We start from the raw sequence: 27760 nt of genomic DNA, 5'->3' as shown, positions 1-27760 counted from the left end.
CTTTACACCTTAGATATACCAACATCACGGGACACTTCATTATCGACCTATGCGGACGACACTACTATTCTGGCCATCCGCGTCAACGTTAATACTATTACACAACTTTTGCAGCAGAACTTATTTACCCTCGAAACCTGGTTTAATAAATGGAAAATAAAAGTTAATGAAGGACAATCAAATCACATAATATTCACACTTAGGAAACAGAAATCTCCTGCCGTATACCTAAATGGTAAACCTATTCCACAAACCAACATCATTAAATACCTAGGTATAATATTCTGTTCAACTCAAAGCATGCGAATATCAGATTTTTGTTCATCAGATGAAGCTAAAGAATTTTCAAATAACACATTTTAAGACGTTTTGAAAATGTATATTTTATATGCAAATATTCTATTATAGTTGCATCAGTTTTATGTTATATTGAAGTAATGTTTTATTGTTTTCAAGTGACATTCAATAGAACTAAATTCAATAGAGCTATTTATGAGAAATGAAGAAATTTTAATTGAATAAGAAAATAATATGTGTTACGTACCAGATCGGGTATCAATAATTTTTTATGTGATAATGCTAAATCTTTAGAGGCACAGTCAACTACAAATATTCCGTCCATTTCATTCTCTCTACAAAGGCACTGTTTTACATGTGATTTCGAGTTTAGATATTTGGAAGACTTTGATTTTGAAGTATGCACAGACACATTATACATCTGTTCCGGTCCATGACAAATTGAATCATATCCTGGGTTTATAATGAAGTAATTTCGAACGTAAGGATGCATTTTTCCTTCCAAGTAGCGGACAAAATCATATAGATTGCAGTCACATATTATAGGATTGCTGCCAACGAATATATTTACGGCACGTGCTTTATTTTGATATTTCGCTATTTCTTCTGCCCGAGTCATATAAATATGCTGTATTTTATTATGTTGGAGATATACTGTAATGTTGTCCGATACAAATTGTAGATCTTCAGCCTGAAATAAAGTCATACAACAAAGAAGTTATTTAGAGATTATAATTAAACAAATGTGATGAATATACCTAACCATTTATGGTCGCTGTCTTATGTATTTAGTATGTATTAAATATTCTTATTTAAATTTTTTTGAATGCATAAGCCCACTTAAGTGGAGATTGTGTAGGCATCATTAACTATTAGCACACTTTACATTCTCATTCTACTATTTAATTCAGTAGACCAGGACATATAAACATTTGGTAATTTCCACACCTTCACAAACAATGCTTAACGTGCGATTAAATATTTGCGGACAAAGCTCACTTTTTTAAACAATATTTAAAGAAAACATGGACGAAATAAACAAAACTTTTATTTTGTTGTTTTTTCCGTTTATGCTGTTACTGTCATTTCGAAATATTAATTAGTAAAATACTAATATTGAAATTATAGAAAAAGAAACAGAAACAATTTGTGGAAGATTACAAACAAATGTAACTCTTTGATAAAATAGATACGAGTTATTTAACTGTATTGTTTTATAATCACAGTTTTTTAATTGTACTTTTTGGTGAAGTAAGGAATTTTTTGCTAACTTACTGATATGTGAGATATTTCGTTGTAGCTCAGGTCCAGTATACGCAGCTGTGTGTGGTCCTTAACCCAATCTTCGAATATGTGTGATATATTGTTTTTGCTCAAACTCAATATACTGAGAGAAGTGCAATTGTGAAAAGGTGATTTGTTTCCGTATTCATTTTTGATCGAAGATGACAATGTAAGTTGATTATAGGATATATCAGCGATCTTTAAATTCTTCAGGGAATTAAAACTAGTATCTTCAATTTCTTGCAATCGATTATGTGACAAATCTAATACTTCCAACGATTTCAAGTTGCTAAACAGATCCCTGTAATTTTGAACAGAAGAAATTTCGCAGAAGCAGTGTAAATTTTGAAAATGAAAAGATATCTTAATACCGAGTAAATGGAGTGTATTCTTTTCACACGGGGTACATGCCAAATGTATCGAGTCATATTATTGGAGTATTATAACATAAACCAATTATAAATCAATATTGAAGAAAAGTCAGCAGCCTGAACTGTTACACGGGAATCAATTGGTTTCATATAGAACAAGAATAGATGCAATAACTCTGTTTTTTTGTGAATACGTTTCAAATATTATGAAGTCTATGTAATTTAACCTGGACGTTATTAATACTTAGTTTGATAGCACAGGACATACTTTTAAAAACCTGAAGAACAATGACTTTGAATGCAACATCTTAAGAGGTTCAATACGAAATATTTTTTCTCTGAATTATGTTATTACCTCGTAAAATGAGTTTCCTGTTCTTTATAATACTTAATAATACCTCTAAGATCATGTAAATTATAATAATACATAATAATAATTCGACAATGATTTCGAAAACACACGACCTCTCTTATTTCGATGATTTTTTAATACATTATAGAATCAGTCTTTCATACACATATAACCACCAATCAGGTTTAGTTTCTGAACTATTCGCAAAAAAACTCTTGGCATAATTTCATTAAATTTCGCGTATGAACGTGTGTCGACAGCAAACGTAGTAGAGTTCATTCTCACAACTACGTATTTTTAATTATTGCATTTTCGCCATAACTATATAATAACATTACTTATGAATTCGTTTTATTGTAACATTTGTTCTTATCCTTAATACAGTAATCATTCGATAGAAGCAAAAATATTATCCCCACCACTTGGAGAGGGCGACCCCTCGAAACGTGCAGAGCTCGCTCGGCGAGAAATGTAACTGATGTTTCGAGTTGAGGGAAATTCCTATAACTGTACATGTGTAAATATAAAACTTCTTTATTTTTTATTTTTTCGTCATCCAACTTTTATTAATAAATTTTTCTCATTTTTCTTATCAAAATAAGGTCAAACACAATATAACTTGAAATGAAAAAGGAAGAAACGCTGCGACAGTTGACAAAGATAAAAAGTCTGTTCAATTGTTTAAATTGCCAATGTCTTGCTAACTTTTTTGTTTTTAATCCATTTTCTATACAATTTTTTCCATCATATTCGTAACATTTTTCTGAATAAAATGAGACCAAACATGACGTAGTTGCAGTCATATTTACTTGCAATAATTTATTGAAGTTGTTGTATCCCGCAGGGATTCAGGTTTATTATATTTAATGAAATCTGATCCAAATCCGAATTTTAGGCAAGTGTTTATTTAGCGTGTACAATAAGCTCGATATTTCATCATGTGGTGCAGACATTCCACAGTTCGCTGAACAAAAATGAAAATCTAACTGGTTTTTGGGAAGGTGTAGGGATATATGTATACATATACATATGTTGTATTCCGTAGGGATTCAGGTGTATTGTATTTAATAAAATTTGATCCCACTCAGAATTTTAGACAAGTTTTTATTTAACGCGTACAATAAGCTCAATATTTTATCGTGGTCATTGGAGGGATTGAGTAGTTGGACAGGATATACAGGAGGTCCTAGTTTTTTCCAGCCAAACTTTGCCAGTGTGTTCTACGCGTAAAAGTAAGGAAAAAATGTTATATGAACATATGCTCTTAAACGTTTTATTAAGGAGTTATAACTAATAATACAAAATTATAATGAACTGGCATTTCGTCGACGTATTCGTAATAACGGACATCAGTTCCAAATGTTAATTCGGTAATAAAATATTAATACAAAATGTGGATGTCAATTACCAGAGCAAATAGACATAAGAGTTTATATAAAGAGAAATAGAGGTATTTATAATACCTTCGTACACTGTGTCGACGAAATGCTAGTTCATTATAATTTTGTATTATTAGTTGTGTAACGTCCCCGGGTACATCATCCAGCCGATAAATAGAGAAGCAGTTTAATTCTATCTTTTTCTATTATATTACCGACCGCAAATTACCGACCGCACCATAAAAATTCGCGTGGTAATGGGATGGGGTTAGCTCACACGTGCAACATTGTTTAGAGTAGATCACCGATCGATGGCGCGCGCGTTAGTTAAAAAGAGACAGAAGATATACTTCGAAACAGAGTCATTATAAATTATTATTTAAATGTTTATATTATATATATTATTAATTATTCACTCATTATAAATTGCGTTATATTTTTAGCTATTATTTTATGTATTGTTTGCGATTAATTATTTCTTCTATTAAAACACTTATAATTTGCGTATCTAACAATTATTAAAAATACGATTTAACGGGAAAACTTGTGAAAAACCAATTAATAATAAATCAAAGCGTATTTTTATTAATCAAACTAAAATATATTTGCTACTAAATAAAGCGTAATAAAATAATAACTACTTTTTGAGCGGGAAGAACCCATGATTCTCTGGGTATAAAAGAGCGCGCAGCAGCGGCTGCGAGTGCAGAACAATCTTGGAAGTACTACGTGCCGGACCTCTTGGGAAGCAACTAACTGGAGCAGTTTTAACTGGTAAGAGCCTACAAGATTCTTAATTTTGACTGGACAGCGGGTATCAGCCATTTGGATACTCGATCGTTGGGTAGTTCTAGTAGCCAGCTAACGCAGGCTCCCCGTTCAAACGGTCTTGTATTTGAAACTCCGTAAGGAGAGTGCTATGCTCAGCCCCAGAAGAAACTAAGACATCAACGAGAGCTCGCCAGTCACTCATACATATTTCTTATTTTCCTGAATTACTAATTCGCCGTCAGATTCTCGGAGTTCGCTCTGGGTAGTTTAGTAGCCAGCTAACGCAGGCTCCCCATCATTGAGCGGCTTGGTCTCTGAAGCCCGTGTCTTTTGGGTGGCGTTTCAGTAATTTCAATAAATAATTAAAGTCGAGTCATTTTATTTGCAACCCTGTTGGTCACACGTCGGTCACTTGATTCCTGCATCGTTGGGTAGTTCTAGTAGCCAGCTAACGCAGGCTCCCCAATTAAGCGATCAGGTTTTGGGTGTCGATTTGTGCTCTGACAAAAAGGGCCATGAACTAATTAGTTTAGAGTCAAATAAGGAGTAACTGTTCCACGTTTAATACAAAATTTAGAGTTTTGAAATTAACCAAATATTGTTCTGTCAGTTTTGTTAGGATCTAGATCCATTGTAAATCGCGTTATTTTCTTCCATTGTAAATTGCATTATAAATTGCGTTATTAAATTACGTTATTTTCTCGCGTTGCGCGTATTTATATTATTATTAAAAACCGCGTAATTGAAGTAGTTAGCTACCGTTCTGCGATTTGCGACAACGACAAGTCTATTATACTCCAATTTGCTTATAAAATTCAATCATACAAACATTTATATATTCGCTAAAGAAATTGTTAATTATAACTCTCTTCTCGTAATTACTTGAATAAACCTAATTAATGAAAGGTATTAACCTGTAGATTTCACTCTTTAACCACACGCCACCACGATCCCACATTCTTTTAGAATTAGTTATAGTAAAAACGAGTCGCTTAATAAGCAAAATCCGCTCTTTGCTTCATAAGTGCTGTAAAACACCTGGGTTCTAGTACCTTAGGGACGTTACAGTTGTAATTCCTTAAGAAAACATTTAAGAGCATATGTTCATTTAACATTTTTTCCTCATTTTTGCGTGTAAAACACGCTTGCAAAGTTTGACTAGAAAAAACTAGGATACCCTGTATATATTTGTATAGGCTAGCATACAACAAAGTAAAGTCCTCCATGTAAGCGTAACATTTAAAATTACAAATAAACATGTTCTGAATTACGTTGTGTTTGGTCTTATATTAATTATGAAAATGACACGTATATTGGTGACAGTTTCATAAAAAAAAAACATAAAAAGTTTTTTATTCTTGTAATACAATTGTCTCACCAGTTTCGTGTCAACCGTTCAATCGCGAAGACGTGTAACAACAGTACCGTCGAGTGTGCCTCATATACAGTGCATGGGTGTTAGTGAAAGTGCCACAGTGCACTGGTGTTAGTGCCTTCACAATAATCGGCTCCGTATCACTCGGATACGGAATACAGCCAACTAAAATGAAATCATCAACAGATTATTACCGACAATCCAACGAAGCATCTGAGTACAGAGGCTCCTCATCCATAACTCCAATAGAGAAAACTCCAATCCAAAATAATTCAATCCCAGACGGATCCTACGCTCACGCTGCAAAATACGAATCTATTCCAACTAAAGATCAAGCCATTATCCTCGAAGCAATGGACGGCATAAGTATTAAAGAATATGCCTGTGCAATAGGAAAAATAATAGGTCCGAAATCAATAAAATTCTTATGGAGAATATCAAACAGCAGAATATGCATCTATTTAGACAAAAAAAAAACGGTGACTCTCCTAACTTCAAACCACAAATCAATAACCATAAATAATAAAACAATTGAAATGAGACCCATGCTGACTCCAGCCCAGCGAATAATTTTATCCAACGTCTCTCCCATCATACCCAACTCAACAATAGAAGATATATTCAAACAAAACAATGTTCGACTTTGTTCAAAAATATCCCATCTAAAAGCAGGACTGACCGATCCAGAGTACTCACATATATTAAGTTTCAAAAGACAAGTATACGTCAATCCAAAAGATGTAAAAATAATCCCATACTCATTCTAAATAACCATAGAAAACACACAATATCGAATATTTACCACCATAGATACACTAAACTGCTTCTTATGCAAACAAGAAGGCCATGTTGCTAAACTATGTCCCAATAATACTGATTCTAATGAAGATAACATAACAACCAATGTAGACTTGAGCCCCAACGATCCATTTCAAACTACAGAATCGCCGACAAACAGGAACACACCGACAACTGAAGCACCCGAAATACTGATGGAACCATCAAAAAAACAACCAACGGAATCAACAACAGAACCACCGAAGACCCAAACTGGCATTAAAAAACCTCTGTCGCAGTCATCAAACGATACCAATCCCAATTATGTAAGTCTAGACTTACTTTAAACAAAATCTTTAAAGAAGTCGCCACCGCAAAGAAAATAATAGTCCACCTTTACGGCCTAAATCACCAATAGATCATGAAAAAACGGAAGAAATGCTGAAACTAGTAAACCAAGAAATTGAGCTCCATAAAGAAAAATACATCCTAAACTATATTCAGCTAAAAAGCTTCCTAGAAAACGCTTTTGGATTGAACCACCCACTCGAAATATCCAAAGACTATACAGAAAACACACCGGCCTTAATACAAATGCTAAAATATCTACTCCCTCCTAAGTTATCGAAGCATAAAAAATCGAATACACAGACTCTGTAAAGATCTCTCCCTTCAATTATTACCGGACAAACACTCGACTAATTAGGCATCTGATACTGAATCTGACACATCACAATCATCCTAAACGTCCAAAATAAATATGAAGAAAATCTTACAGTGAAATGTCAATGGATATTACGCACATCTTGAACAACTCTAAATCATACTGAAACGACACAACCCTGACATACTATGCTTACAGGAAACCAATTTTAAAAAGAACCACTGCTCCGTCATAAAACACCATAATATTTTTGTAAAAAACAGAGTAAACGAAAGCCATGCAAGTGGCAGGGTAGCCATCGCAATATCAGACAAATACTATTCGACTAAAATCCCTTTAACAACCAACGTAGAAGCAGTAACAATTTCAGTATCTTTACCACATAAAATACACATCTGCAGTATTAAACATCTCTAACAGTCACCCCTTCGAATTTGATGAACTCGAAGATCTAATTAAACAAATCCCATCACCACGAATTCTAACTGGTGACTTCAATAGCCACCACACACTATGGGCATCATCCAAACTGGACAGCAAAGAAAAAAAGATCGAGGAGCTGTTAAAAAACCCTAATTTAATTCTCCTGAATACAAGAGCTCCAAATCACTTTAACATTAACAATGGACCAACAAGCGTAATAGACCTTACAATATGTAGTACAAAACTAGCACAACACATCAATTGGGAAACCCTAAATTACCTATATGACGGTGACCATTTCCCCATCAAAATAACGTTGGAAGATGATACCCTCTCCCGCAAAGTTCCCATCGACTTGAATGGAATACCAATAAAATCAACTGGGCGTCATACCAAACAAAAATTAATGAAGCAATAAATGAACGCATTTGACCAAGCAAAATAGCATCCCACCAATGAGAATTTAATTGAATTTAAAAAATTAAGAGCTAAATTCCGTAGAATCAGCAAAGAAAGTAAGAAGGAAGCATGGAAAACCTATGTCTTGAGCATAACCGTGCAAACTCCCACTAAAAAAGTATGGGCAAAAAATCAATCGCATGAACGGAGGTCGCGCAAAACAGGGGATACAGTTTCTCGAAACCTTTCGAAAATTCGAGTAACGACAATTATAATCTATCTTTTATAGTCGACAACTCAGATCACGACAAGCTTCTAGAAGAAATCTTACTCCATACTGATGATAACAATATGAACCCTACATTAAATGCTCCAATACCTTTAAATGAAATAATCAGTTCCCTCTCAACTACAAAAAACTCTGCTCCCGGACCAGACAATATCCAAAATAAACTATTAAAATTCCTCCCGAAACCCGGAATAGACCACCTACTGAAAATCTTCAACTGTATCTGGACTCATAAAATCTTCCCTGTTAACTGGAGAAAAGCCAATTGCCCTCACAAATACTATGTGCAAATTATTAGAAAAAATTATTAATAGAAGACTCCGATGGTACCTAGAAACAAATAATATACTAACACCAACTCGGTATCGTTTTCGGCAGTATCGTTCCACAATAGACGCTTTAACCAACATAGAAGCAGACATATGCGATACTTTCCAGAGAAGCGAACATCTTGTAGCTATATGTCTTGACGGCGAGAAAGCATATCACATGATCTGGAAACCTAAAATAGTTAAAACTCTGTCCAAAATAAATATCAACGGGTACATGCTAGCCTTTATAGTGAATTTTCTCACAGATAGATCAATCCAAGTCAGAACAAATGGAACAACATCGAATTCCACAAAAATACAGAACGGAGTTCCTTAAGGATCCGTCATAAGTGTTACTCCCTTTTTAATTGGGATCAACGACATTATAAAAAATCTAAAAGCTCCAATAAAATTTTATCTTTACGCTGACGACCTTATAATAATCTGCCATGGTAAAAACTTAAGTACAATATACAACCTTCTACAAACATCCATAAACCATCTTCACAAATGGTCTAACAAATCAAGCCTCAAATTCCCCCCCCCCCCCCCCCCCCCCCCCCGCCGAAAAAACACAATGCATCTTCTTTACCAAAAAATCAAAATATCAGATTCAACTAAAGCTACCTATAGGGGAAACTGATCTAAAATTTGTAGATCATATTAGAATTCTAGGGCTCATCCTGGACAAAAAATTGACATGGGTCCCACATAAGAGACATAAGCGACACATAAGAGACTCTTGCATGAAAAGGCTAAGCATAATTAAAGTACTAGCCAATAGTAGTTGGGGAACCGACCAAGAAATACTATTACAAATATACCGAGTATTAATACGAGCAAAAATTGATTACGGCTCAACCATCTATAATTCAGCAAAAAAAGGAACTCTAAAAATAATTGATCAAGTTCATCATACGGCACTGAGAATATCTACAGGCTTATACCACAGTTGCCCAATAACTAGCATCTTATTCGAGGCCAATGAAATGACTCTGGAACAAAGAAGGAAACACCTAACACTTAAATATGCCACAAAAATCTCCACTACACCGAACAACCCAACCTTTAGTTATATCTTTTCCGACAGATTCAGCGAATTATACTCCAAAAAACCAAAGCTCCCATCACCTTTCCGCATTAGACTAAATAAAATCTTGAAATTCCCTATTGAATGGACTCCTACCATCGAACGTAAACAAAGTAAAATACCTCCCTGAATTATCAAGACACCATCTACTAACCTGAACCTAGTGGATCTACCAAAAACACAAATAGACCGATCGACACACAAAACCAAATTCTTTGATATAAAAAACAATTTCTCTCACTGTAATCAAATTTGCACCGACAGTTCCAAATCCGATTCAGGAACAGGATACAGCACTGTCAACGAAAATGCAACAATAAAACAAAGTCTCCCCAAAACAGCATAAATTTTTACCGCCGAGGCATACGCAATATTTGAAGCCTTGAAATGCACCAGCACCAATAATCTTAAAAACGTTGCCATTTTTTCAGACTCGATTAGTGTAATAAAAGCCCTAGATACCCCAAACAGCAGCAATACTCATGAGATCATAACGAAAATACAGGAAGCATACACAGAATTATACAAAAATTGCAACACTGACATAAATATCATTTGAATTCCCTCACACCAAGGGATAACGGGAAACGAAGAAGCTGATGCAGCAGTAAAAGAAGCAGCAACCCTACCATCAACCGAAACAACCTTTCCGATTCCATGTCCGATTCCAAGACCTTACAAACCACATAAAAAAAATTATAAAAAAAGACTGGAATAAAATCCGGACCACAACAAAAACAACAAATAAACACAACATAATTCGAGATTTCTACCAACAAATCCTAATCTGCAATTTAAACAGGAAAGAAAAATGTATAATGTCTCGACTAAGGTCAGGTTATACCAGGATAATGCATGAACACCTAATAAAAAAAGCTGATCAACTCTATTGCAAATACTGCCTCACCGAAACTCTCATAGTAGACCATATTCTATACCGATGCAGAAAAATCGAACCTCAAAGACAAAAATATAAATTAAAGCCGGATACAGCCCTCACAACCAAAGACCACATAAGAAACACTATAAACTTCCTGAGAGAAACCAACATGTACAACAAAATATAGCACCCAAACAGACAACCGTCGCCAATGACCACACAATGGTTAAACATTTATGAAGAAGAAGAAGAAGAATTGACTCACTGATATGTTACTGTTTGTTTACGGTCGTTTGTAAGCTTTACTGGTTGTTCTTTTCTGCGATCGGTAAATCATCAATTAAGTGAGGCTAGTAGATATACGTAAAAGTTCAAACCCAAAAGATTTGCGTATATCGAATAATTACTGTAGTAGAATATTCTAAAACTATTTAACGAACTAAAAATGAAACAACATATATATATATTATATACAACTGTAAATTAATGTAAAAGTAATTTAAAATTAAAAAAAAACTTCTCATATTCGTCTATATTCTCAGTTACATGTTTCCCTATACCTATTTATTATGTAATAAGATGACTTCATTTTGCATTGTTTCGTTTAATATTTTGTTTTTGATGAACCGATTGTGAGTATTCATTGTAAGCGGAACATTTCTGTACCTTGATTAGCCTTCTGTGTGTGCTTCAAATAGGTTATCATCTAGCACAGGGGTCGGCAACCTTTTGAGTCGGACAACAATTTACAAAATTTCAAAGTTTTTAAAGAGCTACAAAATTTTTTCTTGCCAACAATAAATAGTACTCGTATAAATAAAGTTTTTTCATAAAAAAAAAAAATCTATTTATTCATAAGAAAACATATCTATTTATTCATATATAAGTAGTGTTTTTCACAACAAATTAAATAATATATATATGGCATTATTAGATAATTACTTATTATTTAAGTAAAAAATTAAAACAATTAAACATTTACTTACAATACTAACAGTTGACGACAGCGAAGACACGTGTCACGGGGTGAGGGGTGCGGTGAAAAGCGAGTACAAGTGGTTGAGAGATAGAATCGGTGCCTAATCCTCGTTAATCGATTCAGAACGATTTTTAAATGTTTTTTTTTTTGATAAAATGAATAATAATTGTGTATGGAACTAAAGAGCCACAGCTTCACATCCAAAGAGCCGCATGTGGCTCGCGAGCCGCAGGTTGCCGACCCCTGATCTAGCATATATCGATCCGTCAGGAAATCTTCCTTTCTTGAGATATACGAATTTCTCGAAACTATATTTTTGTCAGAGTTTGTATATTTACGCTATTGTACCTGTGGTTGTTTCTAAACTGCGTATACCTAGTATAATATATGCGGTACAACTGATTGTATATTCAAAATACTGTTAAACTATTATACATATTTAGACCTATATTTACATATGATCGAAATGCAATAAATGTCATTCCATATAATGGTTCTAGAACGTGGCCGTGCTATAGTCATCGGATGCAGACAATCTTATTCTTTACAAATCTCATACATTTGAAATGTATGCAGCTAATTGGTGCAGAGTTGTGCAGTGACTCTTTTACCTGAAATGATGTAACTGCCTCCATTACTCGAGAATTAAAAGTTTCCTGACTGAACTATACAGGGTGTTCGGCTACTGGTGGGCATAATTTCAGGGGGTGGCAGCTGGGGTGATTCTGAACAACTTTTTCCTTTACCAAAATGCTGGTTAAAGCTTAGTTTTTGAATTAGTAATGAAAAACACTGACCAATCAGAGCGCGAGAATAGCGCGCGCTCAGATGCGAGAGCGACGGATGCAAGCGTGACGGTTGACCCTGGTCGTGAACAAACAAATCGCGCGATATCGGTGCAATAACTGATTCTTTACTCATCGCGCATAATGTGTAATGTGTACATGGCGAGGAACTTTCGTAAACGAATTGATGTGTAAAAAAGGTGGATATTTTTAACGTTTCGATACTAAGGACTGGACAATCGTGGTGCTTATGTGATTGTGTGTTTGTTTAGTGTGGATTTCGGAAATTGTACTATTATTATACGGAAGACATCAAATATGACAGTCACCCTTTTTACTTGACAATCCCATAGAGCGGGTATTGATATGCTCTTGTGGATTTTAGCGAGTAAATAGGTTTCTTGTCATACGACGATGTACTTCAAAATTAATGAGGAATTCTCGCATCGTAAATTCACTCATGAGGTAAGCGTCCGAATATTCTTTCATTTTATGTCGTTAAACAAATAATCATTTTTTTGAATTACCTAAAGAAACTGCGCTTGATCTTTACCTTTATTTTCGCTTAATCCATACAATTAGTTTCATTAATAAATTTATACTTATTAATAGTTGTGAATTTTATAACTACTTACCGGCTGACATATTACCGATGATGGTAACTATGTTACCGATATCGCGCGATTTGTTTGTTCACGACCAGGGTCAACCGTCACGCTTGCATCCGTCGCTCTCGCATCTGAGCGCGCGCTATTCTCGCGCTCTGATTGGTCAGTGTTTTTCATTACTAATTCAAAAACTAAGCTTTAACCAGCATTTTGGTAAAGGAAAAAGTTGTTCAGAATCACCCCAGCTACCACCCCCTGAAATTATGCCCACCAGTAGCCGAACACCCTGTATGCGCATATTTCAACTGATCTCTACGAATCTGTTTTGCTAGTGTTAACTCTCGTTAAAATGAATGAAGGTACGTGGAATAAAATCTTGTCGAAATTGAATATCGATTGCTTTGTTTATTTACATCCTATATCTTCTTTGCGGAGTACTACGAATTAAAGAATTTAATAGAAATAATAAATATTTTCTATATCGGTATTACTTCTTAAATTTGATTGTCACTGACCGCAATAGTATGAAAAACTTTTAGAATAATGTAATTATAAAGTCTTGTGGCGACAAGGAAAGTTCCGAGTGGAAAACGAAGTCTGGATTTTGTCAGAGACCTTTTGACCCGTCGAGTCAATAGTCATTAAGTTGTAAATAGTTTTGCGCTGGCTCAGCGGGTCTAAAAGGCCCTCGGCCCTTTCCACTCAGGACTTCCCAAAAAAGGAGAGAGTTTTTTCTCCCATCAAAAAATGTATTTTTGTCGATATTCTAGTCTCGACCACCAAAGTGAACGCAGCGCGCCTTTGTTATTAATAAAGTCTTTCGCCACTACACTGTGTTGTTCATTCACGTACATCACCTCAGTCTATAAACATTATACAGGACGGCAATACGCATGCATAAGAGACATTCGGCGTACAATAAGGAATTTCATCCTACTGGTAATTAAAAATTATAATATCAAAAACATTAGCTTTAACTAATTTAATGTGTTAAAATTCCATATTGTACTTTTAACCGATTCATATGTCTTCCAAAAACCAGTAGAAATAAGCATTAGAAATGATAAGTAAACGTACGATCATAAACTTACCTGGATATCGAAGTAAGACAATTCTCTGACAAATTCAGGAGCCTTAAGTTAGTCGCATCTGAAAAAATTCTATCTGGTAATGTAATTAATCTATTGGAATTTAGTTTTAGGTAAGACAATTGCTGTAGTCCTTCAAAAATACGTTTAGGTAGCATCTCAAAATAATTTTTTTCTAAATCAATATAATCTAATGACATTAAGCCCCAAAACAGGTCTTCAGGTATCGTGCTCCAACCGTTGTGATTCAAACCTATAGCCTTCACATGTATCAAATTTCCGAAAAACTTTTGGGGCAGAGATATGTTTCTGGTATTATGCGACAAATCAATGGTCATTAGATGAGAATTTTGCTTTAGTATACCTTCTGGAAACGAGATAAAACTGTTATTACTTAACGTTAGCCATGTTAGCCTTTCCAGTTTTGCGAAAATGTTCTCCGGCAAAGTGATTAGATTACTCGAACTCAACTCCAGATTCGTCAAAGACGCGAGATTATCAAATAACCCAGGTTTCAGTTGTTTATCTGTGAAATTGTTTATCTGCAAGCTTAACGAACGCAATTTCGTTAACGGATCAAATATGCCCGGCTCGAGATGATTCATCATGCTGCCACTCAAGACAAGTATTTCGAGATCTCGTGTATTATTAAAGATTCCCACAGGTAAACAGGCTTTATTATATTCCAAATAAAGCCGAAAAAGATATGGTACATCTGCGAATAGATCGGTGCTCAAATTTGTAAGATCGCTGCTTGATAGCGTGAATTCTTGCAGGTTTGGAAACCCTTTCAAATGGCTTCTGACGATGGTACCGCTCCAATTATGCAGCTGTAACTCATAGATGTTCTCTCCGTTGAATGTACTCGAAATTTCACTTATGCTCGAGTTCATTGACAGACCACATTCCGATATATTCATGGACTTTATGTGCTCCTTCAGGAATAAGTTGAACAAGTAGATTGGGGGCCATTGTGGATAATTTTTACATTTAATCTGAATAATTGAGAATGTTTTTTTATTGAAACGGATAATATTAATCTTAGTAATTTGAATTGAATAGTGTTGTTATAAGTATTATAGAAATATATGATGAAACACGGATTCTGTCAGGATTGGAACGAAAGGTTGTCACACGTTATATTCTGGTTTGAATAAAACTTTGCATAGTGAAATACCGACTACTCTGATATACGGAAGCTGTTACGTAAGCTGTGTGTTTATCTTTATGTTGGTGCTGCACGTTTAAGCGTAGTTCGCAATTTCCGCAAAGCGAGAGTCCAGCTTTGTTGCCTATCAAATCCTTTTTATTTGGTAGCGCGCTAGAACTTTCCGAAACTCAAGGCCAACGCGAAGGAGAATCATCGTACGAAAACTTCACATTGATCTGTTCCCAAACAAACTTATTCCACAAACAAAATCCATACACGTCTAATGGCTGTAAATACTCTGTAATCGCTGCAGGAATCGTAAATATTGTTATCTTTTTTATATCGGGATACCTTTTTCAATGCAAGCGATTCAATACCCACTCCAAGAATCTAGTAATAGAGCTATTTTGTCGTCAGTATTTCGGAGCTATACTTCTACATACATCCAAAACCACGTGTCGGTGATATTGGTATTTCAAACCCTACTATTGTAGAATGTTAAAATGAACTTATTAAATTTGGAGACTTTTTTTCGTTAAAGTAATCCCGACCCTGACAGAACCTCCATTTCTCTTCCTTACTACTGTATCGATTCAAGAATTGAAATTTTTCACTACTTAATGTACAATTTTGCGAAAGTGTATAATTTAGTATTTATACTTATGTTTACATGAATACTGGTATATTCAATAATTTCCACAAGGAAGCCTGAGTTGTTTCCTATGGGGCAGTTCCAAACTGCTTTACGCACTGGTTGGCATGGAAGTGCATTTGATTCACTGTATGTAGTGAGAATGATTGGAAAAATGATCCAAAACATGCCAAGCATTTGATAAATCTTTATGTAAAAACGATACTTTCTGTAACAGAAAATTAGACGATCCCTTGCAAAATTTTGCATCTTATAAGTAAATTCTAAACTGTATTTCTGATTTACGCTGAAGATAGAAACAAATATGTACATACATATGCTGTCAACTTCAGAAGGTTGCAGCAAACAGTCATTCTTTATGAAAAAGTTATAAATAAAGGAAGATTGAAAAACATAGGTCACATAAATTACTTAAACTGGTCATATTAGGTTAGGTTAAGTTTGTTGACAAGCCTGGGACGGGGTGTGTGTTGCTATATCATTGGATATAACCAATGCATTCAACACTTTGCCCTGGGCCGCCATCAGGGAGGCACTGGTTTACCACCGGGTATTACCTAAGGGCGGTTATTGGGTCCTACTTGAAGGACAGGTTTATAGAGTATATGGGCAGAGACGGTTTCATCCCGAGGAAGGTGAAGCGTGGCGTGCCCAAGGGTTCCGCTTTGGGACCGGACTTGTGGAACCTGGGGTACGACCGCGTCCTGCGGGTCCCTCTCCCCGACGGCAGGTATATCATCTGCTACGCAGATGACACGTTCATTCTTGCCGATGGGGAGACATTTGAAAGGACCATCCGTCTGGCCGAGGTGGCTGTTGCCCCCGTCGTCGGACGGATCCACGAGTTGGGGTTGAGGATAGACCCCCATAAGACCGAGGCCATGTTTTTCCACAACAGGCCTCGGTCGCGGGATCCTCCCCTCTCGTGGATCCGGGTGGGTGATGCTTGGGTCGAAGTCGGGGCCAGTATGAAGTATTTGGGCCTCGTCCTCGACAGCCACTGGCGCTTCGATCTCCATTTCGATCGCCTGGTTCCCCGAGTTGAGCGGGCAGCGGCCGCCCTTGGCCGCCTTATGCCCAATCTCGGCGGGCCGGAAGTGAGGGTTCGCCGCCTGTACGTGGGGGTGGTACGGTCCATGATTTTGTATGGATCAGTTGTTTGGGCATCGGGCCTGGTGGTCAGCTGCCGCAGCTTGCAGCTTGTGCATCGTCTGCAGAGGCGACTGGCCATCAGGGTCGTTAGGGGATACCGTACCATCTCCTACGGGGCGGCGACGGCTCTGGTGGGCCTTATACGTTCGAGTACCTGGCAGGGGCTGATGCGCTCGTCTATACACGCATCCGCGCCCTGTAGTGTCTCGACGGTGTCCCGCCGGAGCCGGAGGCGATAGATGATAGATAAGGCGTCAGGCCCGACGACTGGCTGTTTGGCGTTGGAAAATGGATTTACGCGCCTATTCCGGCAAGCTAGTCGTCGGGGCCCTCCTGCCACTATTTGATCAGTGGCGGGAGCGGCGGCATGGTAGGATCACCTACCGTATGACACAGGTGCTCACCGGGCACGGCTGCTTCAATGAGTTTCTGTGTCGAATAAGGAAGGAGACGACGGCGGCCTGCCACCACTGTGGGGAGGCTTCGGACACGGCGCAGCATACGCTGGAGGTGTGCCCCGCCTTTTCAGCGCTGCGCCGTGTCCTTATTCAGGATATTGGTTATGACCTCTCGCTGCCAGCGTTAGTTGGGGCATCGCTGGCAAGCGAGAGGTCTTGGAAAGCCGTAGCCTCCTTCTGCGAGCAAGTGATGCTGCAGAAGGAGGCCGCGGAGCGGGTTCTCGAAGAAGCGGACCCACAGAGGAGGAGAATGGGTTGCAGCATTCCGGTGCGGCTGCGCCCGGCAGTTCACTTGTAGTTGCTCGGGGGAGCAGTCGGGGCCGTCGCGGGCCCCGGCTTGAATCCCCCGTTTGAGGATTGTTGGCTGACGGTCCCTTGGTGGAATGCCGAGGGCCGTCGGTCTTTCCAAGTCCCCGATCTGTTGGGGAGCGGCGGCTCCGGGGAGGCCTTACGTCTCCCCTTGCAGAGCCACCGCGGGGGCAGTGGCGTCCTGGGTGGGGGCCCAGGACGCCCTGCACGCTGCCCCGGGGGGGACGGCGGTTGCCTCGGTGGTCCGAGCACCGCCGTAAAGATTAGTTCGTTTGGTCGGGGGAGGTCTTTTGATCTCCTCCCGGGAAGGGCTCAAAAGAGCAAGGCGCGGGGGTCCCAGTTGTGTTCTTTAGAGTTCCTGGGGCCCCCAATGCGTCATTGAAGGACCACCGTGGGGGTTTTAGTGGGTAAGAATCCCACATAACCCTGTGCCCTCCCCCAAGGGCGCGGTGTATCTTTGGAAGATTTCCCCCACGTTAAAACAAAAAAAAAAGTTTGTTGACAAGCCTCCTTCTGGAAGCAAGTTATGCTGCAGAAGGCCGCAAAACGAGTCCTTGAATGGGCGGACCCGCGTAGGAAAGCTAGAGAAATGACAACACCCCGCGCTGTTGATTCATAGATGGGAGGAGCAGTCAGGGCCACTGTGGGCCACAAGCAGACTCTCCCAGATGGGGGTTGCAGACCAGCGATACCTCGTTTCTATCATAAGTCCGCCGGCCTTCCGGGCCGCTTTACCAGTGCCGGCGGGCAAACGGCAGCTCCGAGGAAGCCTTGTGCTCTTCATAAAGATTAATTTTATTTTAATTGGCAAGGTCGGAAAGACTTCCCCCGGGATGACATTCAATAACGCGTCGATTCTTCAAGTCATGTTCTCCAAGAATTCCTGGGGTGCGTTCATGCCTCGGGGAAGAACCACCGTGAGGGATTTAGCCGATAAGAATCCGGCATAACCTTGTGCCCCTGAAGGAGGAATCTTTGGAACATTTCCCCCTCGTAAAAAAAAGGTTTGTTGCCAAACGGTCAAGTCAGTTTCTGGACTTAAAAAGAAAGCTTTGTTGACAACATATTCTTACTCATGTAGTTATCTTTTAATCAATGCAAATAAAAACTCGGGAAATCATAAATAGAGTACTACCCTATACGTAAACACGAGTTCATTGATCCTGTGCACTGTATAGTGTGAATCTCACTTCAACTTAGGCAGTACATAAAAAGTACATATTCGCTTCTCTGCACTTTAAATAACTTTCCTTTCGGTACATCATAACTTTTTTTTTTTTTTTTTTTTTTTTTTTGTTTAAGAAAGACAGAAATCCAGTAACGGACATCTGGGAAGATAGCCCAGATAGTGTGAGACTCCCGCTTCCGGCGCCCCTAGAAGAGGGGCGGTTTCCACGGCCTACTCACTAAAACTGTCTCCCGCCCCCGCTACGCGGGGGTTGGCGGCAACCCGCCAGGCTTCCTTATCGGGTGGGACATAGTGTACCTGGTCTAGGCCATCGCTCGCAGTTGTGGAAGAAAGACTACCCCCCGCCCCCCCCCCCCCCCCAACCCTCCCCCCTCGCGTGTGTGTTCCATGTGTGGAGACTGGATGCTCTCAACCAAAGGGTTTTGGCCCTAGGGGCTGCGTCAAGATCTAGGGGAGGCTCCCGGGCAAAATGCGCTGACCTCCAGCTGACCTTGTAACGCCCCCTCGGCACCGCCTCCCGGTGGGCTCGAACATACGGTAAAACCGCGACCTCCTCCACCATTTCCCACCTAAGTGCCGATCCGTAGTCTATTTTCTACTGCCTATCCCCTGCGTGTTGCCTGTCGCTCAAATTTCGTTTTCGTATTTCCGCCCCCGCCCCCCGCCCCCCGCCCCCTCGATCGTCGATTAATAGGTAGATATCTCCGCGCTTTACAATCTTTCCTTCCCTATGCCTACTAACGCTATTCGTTTCTACTCTTGCCTCTGTTTCGCCCCCCCCCCCCCCCCCCCCCCGCGCTGTTTCTTTCCTGCTCCCCCTATTTGTTCATATGCGATTCCCTGTGTGCGTAATCAATACTAATACCGTCACTGTTAGACCTAATGTAAATAACAGCAGATAGATAAATATGTAATAAGTGACACGTAAAATATACATATAGAGTATAAATATATAGCATGATATAATATATGTGTAACGTATTCTAATATTCCTCTCATCCCCGCCCCCTGCGCAAATTCGTTGTTATTTGCTCGCATGATTGCGTTTCCGCCCCGCGCCTAATTTCCTTCGCTTATCTCTTTTTCCCCTTTTCGCTGCCCGCTTTTCCCCTTTTGTTCCTACTTCGCCCCAGTCTTTCTCCACAACGCTACATGAGCCCATTGCTCTCGGTATTTATTTCTTTTCTCTCTTCCAGCACTTTCCCTCGATTCTCAATCCGTCCCCTAATGGTGCTGTGACCAGGCTGACGTTCAAGTTCCTCGTTCCAGTACTTTCCGATTAAAAAGTCTGCCAAGCCTTCGGGTCGCTCATAGCGTTGCCCGCCATTGTTGCTGCTTTCATTTGTTGCCGCCGTTTAGGCGCCAGCCAAATTTCCTTATGTTTCCTCCTTCTTCTCTCCCGCCGATCCCCTCGGTCCCCATTGTCGCCCCCTAATGGTGCTATGACCAGGCTGACGACTGGGTCCCTGATTGAATCAGCAGTTGATCAGAAGGATCCTCTGCTCAGTTTAATCTCTCTCCCTCCTCTCCCCCGCTCAGTCGGTCCCCGTTTTGTGCCCCCTAATGGTGCTATGACCAGGCTGACACCGGTTTCCTCCTTTGCAAGTTTGAGTAGTTCGATCGATCGTGTCTTGTTTTCCCCATCTTCTCTCCCGCCGATCCCACTCGGTCCCCGTTGTCGCCCCCTAATGGTGCCATGACCAGGCTGACGACTGGGTTCCTTGCTGGATCAGCAGTCGATCGGAAGGGTGTTTGGTTCAATTTGACCTCTCTCCCTCCTCTCCCCCGCTCAGTCGGTCCCCGTTTTGTGCCCCCTAATGGTGCTATGACCAGGCTGACACCGGTTTCCTCCTTTGCAAGTTTGAGTCGTTCGATCGACCATGTCTTGTTTTCTCCTTCTTCTCTTCCGCCGATCCCACTCGGTCCCCATTGTCGCCCCCTAATGGTGCTTTGACCAGGCTGACGACTGGGTCCCTAGTTGAATCAGCAGTTGATCAGAAGGATCCTCTGCTCAGTTTAATCTCTCTCCCTCCTCTCCCCCGCTCCGTTGGTCACCGTTTCGTGCCCCCTAATGGTGCTATGACCAGGCTGACACCGGTTTCCTCCTTTGCAGGTTTGAGTCGTTCGATCGATCGTGTCTTGTTTTCCCCATCTTCTCTCCCGCCGATCCCACTCGGTCCCCGTTGTCGCCCCCTAATGGTGCCATGACCAGGCTGACGACTGGGTCCCTAGTTGAATCAACAGTTGATCAGAAGGGTGCTTTGCTCAATTGACCTCTCTCCCTCCTCTCCCCCGCTCAGTCGGTCCCCGCTTTGTGCCCCCTAATGGTGCTATGACCAGGCTGACACCGGTTTCTTCCCTTGCGGGTTTGAGTCGTTTGATCGGTCGTTTCTATTTTGTTTCGCCGCTTCTTCTGCTCCTGCTCTTCCTCTTCTCCCTCTCGCTGTCCTCTTGCTTTTTCCCTCCTCTTGCCGTTACCTCTTCTCCCTCTCGCTGTCCTCTTACTTCTTCCCCTCCTCTTGCCATTTGAAAAGCGCGCCGTGCCACCGCCGTCTTGCTTGTTACTGCATCCTTTTTCTTCACCCTTTAGGGCCGCTCTCCAAATGTTCGCAGCGTTCCTTCCCTCGCCATGCTGGATATTCTGGTTATTCTCAGTGCGGCCCCTTTTCTCCACCATCGTTGTGTCTTCGGAGTTTCCAGAGTGCTGGAGCGTTTTCCACAGTTCTTCCAGCACCTTTCCGTCATTTTCCCGCTTTGCACTGTTCTTCTGCACTCGCGCACGTGGTCACGTATATTCCCCTGTACCCGCAACACTCCTAGCACTTCACTGCACTCTCACAACACTTTCCTAACACTACACCGAGTTAGTTGCCTATCTGTTAATTATTTATTATTTATTATTTGTTAATTTATTAACCTACTAATCACTTCACTATTTATAATAATTTATTCGTTAATTATGAACTAATTAATATTATTATTATTATTATTATTATTATTAATCTCATTCACTTCACTTCATTAATTAATTAATTAATTTATTTATTTATTTCTTCCTTCCTTCACTTCGTTCCGTGTCGTCTCGCCTCTTCCTCTTTTCCTCCTCCCTATCTTCTTGCTTCAACCAATCCGCTTACCATTTGCCATTTGAAAAACGCCCCATGTCTCCGCCATCTTGCTTGTTGCCGCGTGCCTCCGCTTCGCCCATAGGCTTCGTCCCTGAAGGCAGCTCCCAAGCGCTTGCGGCGATCCTTCCTCCGCCATCTTACTTGTTGCCGCGTGCCTTCGCTTTGCCTTTAGGCTTCGTCCTTAAGGGCCGCTCTCCATGCGCCTGCAGCGACTCTTCCCCGGCCATGCTGAATGTTTGTGAACCGGCCTTTATGCTCTACGCTTTCCCTCGCGCGGAGATGCCCACGTGTTCGTACGATATATCGAAGCATGCTTGACCGACGCCATTATTTATTTACTATCAAGAAAATACAAAAATAGCCAAAACCAATCACCGCGTGCATTCAGTATGCCTCATTCGCCCCTTCCCGCACTCTAAATCCCTAATGACATTTGCTTTATAGTTAATTAATCTAATTTCTACGACTTTCCCCCGCAACTTCTACATGCCGCACGACCACGTGTTCACGCAAGTCCTTCTTCGAGGGCAGCTTTCACCCTTAAATTGCACTATTTCACTCGCGATATATAAAAATAATCGTATTTAAGTCGCGCACATATTTATTTTATTCCGCAGTCGATCCGAACACTCGTTTCCTCGCTTTCGATTGCTCATGGGTTTGCACCCCATGCTTTTCCTCGCGTCGCGTGGAGGTCGCCATTACCGAAATTTCGTTTTTTATTTATAACTTCACTATTCCACTTTCGATTTTCACAAAATTTCACCGCCCACTTCCCCCACGGTCTCCCCTCACTTCACAACATTATTTATCACACTTAAACCACTTTTTCCCACCAAAATTGTAATTTATCGCGGAGCGACCCCCGAACACGTGCGCTCGCCACGACAGCCAACGCTCTCTCCTCGGTACATCATAACTGTTTGCACACAAAAACCAATTTTTTATATGTGGCAGTAAAGCCATAAATCGTGTAGAAAGTTTTGGAGGTCCTTGAAGACCTAGGCTTGTTCAAGCGTTTTTACGCATAAGTCCTTGTTTGCCTTTTAGACCCATGTGCCTATTTTGCTTTTTGCGAAGAACCGATGGAAAATTCAGCAGAAACGTTCTGCCCATCATAGCATTCGCATCGCGCCTTTTTTTACAATAGTTATAGTTCACATTTTTGTAAAGGCATATCGTTGTTATTTGTTATTGTTATTATTATTGTTATTGTTTTATTAAATATAACTTTGTTGTCTGTTACTCCGTGTCATAATTACTTCGCATTATCCTAAATATGTCTATTAATGCTCAAAATAACTGCTATATTTTTCAACCTTTTTTATGTATTCCTTTTGTAGAAATGCTACAAGGGAAGGACCAACAAGACAACATACCATATATGTCAGATTTGTGCAGGATGTCTCGTAACTTGTGTTACTACCTGAAAGAGGTGGTAGAGGATGACGTTCTAAACAAGCTTTTCCTTTGCAAAAATGGGGTTTGAAGTTTCGTTTTTGAATTATTAAGGAAATACATGGACCAATCACAACGCGAATAGTTTGCGCGCTCAGACGCGAGAGCAACAGCTTCGAAAATGACGGTCCATTGTGATCATAAACAAGCGCATCGATACTGCGTCGCTGTAGCATTGATTGTAACGAGGCATATTTTCGTTTATTTGTCTTCTCTTTTTTTGATGCCTCGTTACGAGGATCCCCCAAATTGCCAGCTTCACTCCTCCGCCCAAGCGGACCCACCGCTGCTGGGGCAAGAATAATTAAGAGAGTGTTCTTTTCTTTTTTTTCCCCCCTTTGTTATATTAGCGTTTTGTTATTTTTCTTTTTTTTCTATTTTCGCGTATTTTTCTTTTTTTCGTTACATTTGTATGTCTCGCTTTTTCCCCTCTCTACCCACCATCCATCAAGGAGAAGTCGTCGTCCCCGGTCGCGGGGAAACCTCTCCATGAGCGATGGAGGCGCGGGATGGGTCCACCGAAAGCAGTCGCCGGCTGTTCGGTAGCGGCGCCACACCGTCACCCTCCGCGGAGGTGACCGGCAGCCCGCCATCGAGGAACTCTAGGCCTGGGGACGAGCCACCTCCAACCGCCACACAGTGTGTCGTTTGGCCAATCTAGCGGGACAAAAATCCTGCTTCAACGAAATGTTGATTATTTTTCGTTTTATTGGTTTTTTATTAATCAAAAACATGATACTTCATTAAACATTAATGATTATATATATTTGTTAAATTATTTAACAGTTAAATAAACATAACAATAAAATAAACATACAAAATCATTATACAAATTTTTCCATTATATCATACATTATTTATTCGATAAAACTAATATACAAAATCTTTATTATATTTTTTAAAACATGAATATATTTTTTAGTCAACGTTGCTTTCGCGTGATACGTCTTCCGAGGAACTGGGATCAACTAATGGTTCTTCCAAGAATTGTTGTATTTCTATTATTATATTTTTCCGGACAGTTTTTTGAGAAGTTCGTAAATGTGAAATAAGCGGATCTGAAGAAATTAATAATCTGTTGAATAAATTCCTGTTAGTATCCATTCTTGAAGCTTTTCCATTTTAACGAAAAGGGCATGCGTCAGCGCGATATGTTTAAATAAAAATGATAGATGTCAGTGTTTGTCTGTAATGCCCTTTCAGATTTATGTTCCTTATAAGTCTAGCTTTCGACACAAAAAGTGGGAACATTATATAAAGTGCTATACTATGTTAAAAGTCTACCTATACTGTGAAATAGAATTTAAATTATATGCTAACATTTGAAAAGGTATAAAAGATTAATAAAATGCTATTTCAAAATATGACAAGTGTAGAAATTATTCTGAATGATAGAAGATAACACTACGTACACACAAATATTAATATTGGATACTGGTGCAACACAATTGTCAAAAATCTCAAGCGCGCAAAAAGTGCTCGTAGAGGCAGTTACGTCAAACTAGATTTTCAGATACTATTAACAGATCATTACACATTGTTTTTTACATTAATATTGTTATTTTCTTATAAAATGGACATTTTACTGTCGATACATAATGTCAGTGGACATATCTGTGTAAGTTGGAAAATTGATTTTTGTCCCGCTAGATTGGTCAAACGACACACTGTGCGCCACCTTGATATATACATATAAGTGAGTTTAAGTTACCCGTGACTACATACATTTATTACCGACAGTTTAACTAAATTCTTATCATAATTGATCTGCCTAATGTCGCGGTCGGTAAGGGAGAAATGCAGTCGATAATTGAAAAAATAAAGTTAACACTGGAATAAAAGATTGAAAATTCTTCAGAAACGTTACAGACACGTATGTAAATAGACCGAATAAAAACATGCGAACAAAAATTCCTGAATAATTTTAACTATATTGTCTTTATAGCAAGAAAGCGGAATTTTCGATTAAAAACTACGATATTTTATTCCGTCTGATTTTTTGTTCGACAATAAATGATGACTATATCGATCGACACCGCAGTCGTTCAACAGATCATCGTTGCATAGAAATCGTTTGCGACATATGCCACGTGATCAAGAACGAAGCCGTGATCCGTAGCCAATCTAACAATGTCTTTTAATAAAATATTATATAATGTAATATCGGTTCCTCAATTCAGATACCATGTAATGAGAATATAAAGTATCGTTAAACATACATATCTATGAATAATTCTTCACGCGTTTTCATTCGATCCATTTACCGGTCGTGCTTATGTTGTGTAATTATTAGAAAGAGACAGTGAAATAAATTGACAAGACATTGATCCTGCCATGACATCAGTTGTTGATGCTGTGATCGAAGAATAAACCCGGTGTCACAAATATTTTTTAACTGACTTCGAAAAAGCAGGAGGTTACTCAATTCGATCAGTATATATATTTTTGTTTTTTTCTATGTATGTTCACCGATTACGCCTAGCTGGGTGGACCGATCGGTACGAAACCTTTTGCATCTGGTAGGTTCTAACTCCCCATTGGTACCATTATCAAAAAATTTTTCATTTTTTAACTAAGGTAGAATATCTATTGCAATAAATATCTGAAGCGAAGTAAATCAATCCCTGCGTACGTTGAATGTCAAAAATGCACAAACAACTTAAATAAAACTTACTTTGTTCCATGAATAAAATAATTTTCGGAAAAAAAATACACCGCCTTCAAAATGCACTAAAAAGTATAAAATAATTTCTATTTCTCAAAGAAGTAATTTCTATTTCATTCAACCATACAATTACATAACAGATATGAATGAAACCTATTTACTCGTTAGGTAGTATATTAAATACATTTCAACCTTTTCGGAGGCGGCGCAAAATTAAAAATACCTCAGTAAACGTTGCTACCAATAACCAGTTGATTGTGATATGGTGTATTGGAAATTAATAAATCCTCAGAAAGAATACGAACCATTATAGATATATCTGGTAATATACGTAAATGTAACGACTGCATCTTCATTTTGCAACGTTTCTGATATAAATGAAATTGAATCGACTTTGTTCGCATGTGGAAGCCATTGATCTAAGAACCTATAAACGGAGCCCACGACGCGGGAATTACCAAATTTGCGGCAGATGGGCTCTATCATTATACAGGGTGTCCCGTAACTAGTGTTACTCCCTGAAAGGGGTAGTAGAGGACGTCATTCTGAACAAGATTTTCCTTTGCAAAAATGGGGTTTGAAGCTTCGTTTTTGAATTATTAAGCAAAAACACGGACCAATCAGAGCGCGAGGATTTCGCGCGCTCAAACGCGAGAGCGACAGCTTCGAAAATGACAGTCGATCGTGATCGTGAACAAGCGTATCGATACCACGTCGGTATAGCGTCGGTATGATAGAAAGCTGTTAGATGAAAGTTACATTGAAAAACGGATGAAAAAATCTGAATTATTATTGGATTATCATTTATTAATGCATAAGAAATGAAGAAAGTTGTCCTTACTCACGTAATCAGAATAAGTTGAATTTATTCGATACATTTATTTGTTATCGCAAAGAAACAATAGATAAAATATGGAAAATTATTCTCGTTAGATATTGTGATGATGAAAAAGAACAAATTCTTATTTTTAAAAAATGAAATAACCTTTCCATTCAACAAATAAAAATTTGTCCTCTACTACCCCTTTCAGGGAGTAACACTAGTTACGGGACACCCTGTAGTATATGCAGCGATCGAGTCTTTCCGTCGCATACTCTATGAATCTAGCCCTTTGCGGACTACAGCCACATACAGGGTGTTCGGCTACTGGTGGGCATAATTTTAGGGGGTGGTAGTTGGAGTGATTCTGAACAACCTTTTCCTTTACAAAAATGCTGGTTAAAGCTTAGTTCTTGAATTATTAATAAAAAACACTGACCAATGAGAGCGCGCATAGACCAGTCGCGCGACAGCGTGAGCAACAGCTTCGAATATGACGGCCGATCGTCGTTGTGAACAAATGTATCGATACTGTCGGTATAACGTCGGTATAACGTCGGTATAACAGGAAGCTATTAGGTAAAAGTTAAATCGAATAATGAATTAACATGTTAAGAATAATATTAAATTCTTCGTAATTCGTGAATGAGAAATAAA

General features: G+C 39.2%; 1 protein-coding gene across 1 annotated transcript in view; it reads right to left on the bottom strand.

Annotated features, from left to right (window-relative positions):
- The window catches only part of LOC143263941 (uncharacterized), a 43596-nt gene extending 27408 nt beyond the window's left edge, over window positions 1–16188 (bottom strand). The window contains exons 1-4 of the mRNA XM_076540027.1: window positions 15943–16188; window positions 14126–15117; window positions 1573–1882; window positions 545–988 (exon numbers count right to left, since the gene is read on the bottom strand). Coding sequence (XP_076396142.1) covers window positions 545–988; window positions 1573–1882; window positions 14126–15117; window positions 15943–16173 — 1977 coding nt within the window. The 5' untranslated portion in view covers window positions 16174–16188. The remainder of the gene's footprint in view (window positions 1–544; window positions 989–1572; window positions 1883–14125; window positions 15118–15942) is intronic.
- Between the last annotated feature and the right edge of the window lie 11572 nt (window positions 16189–27760).

This window comes from Megachile rotundata, chromosome 15 (assembly GCF_050947335.1).
Source record: "Megachile rotundata isolate GNS110a chromosome 15, iyMegRotu1, whole genome shotgun sequence".
Classification (NCBI taxonomy): Eukaryota; Metazoa; Arthropoda; class Insecta; order Hymenoptera; family Megachilidae; genus Megachile; species Megachile rotundata.
This window is presented reverse-complemented; position numbering and strand designations above follow the sequence as displayed.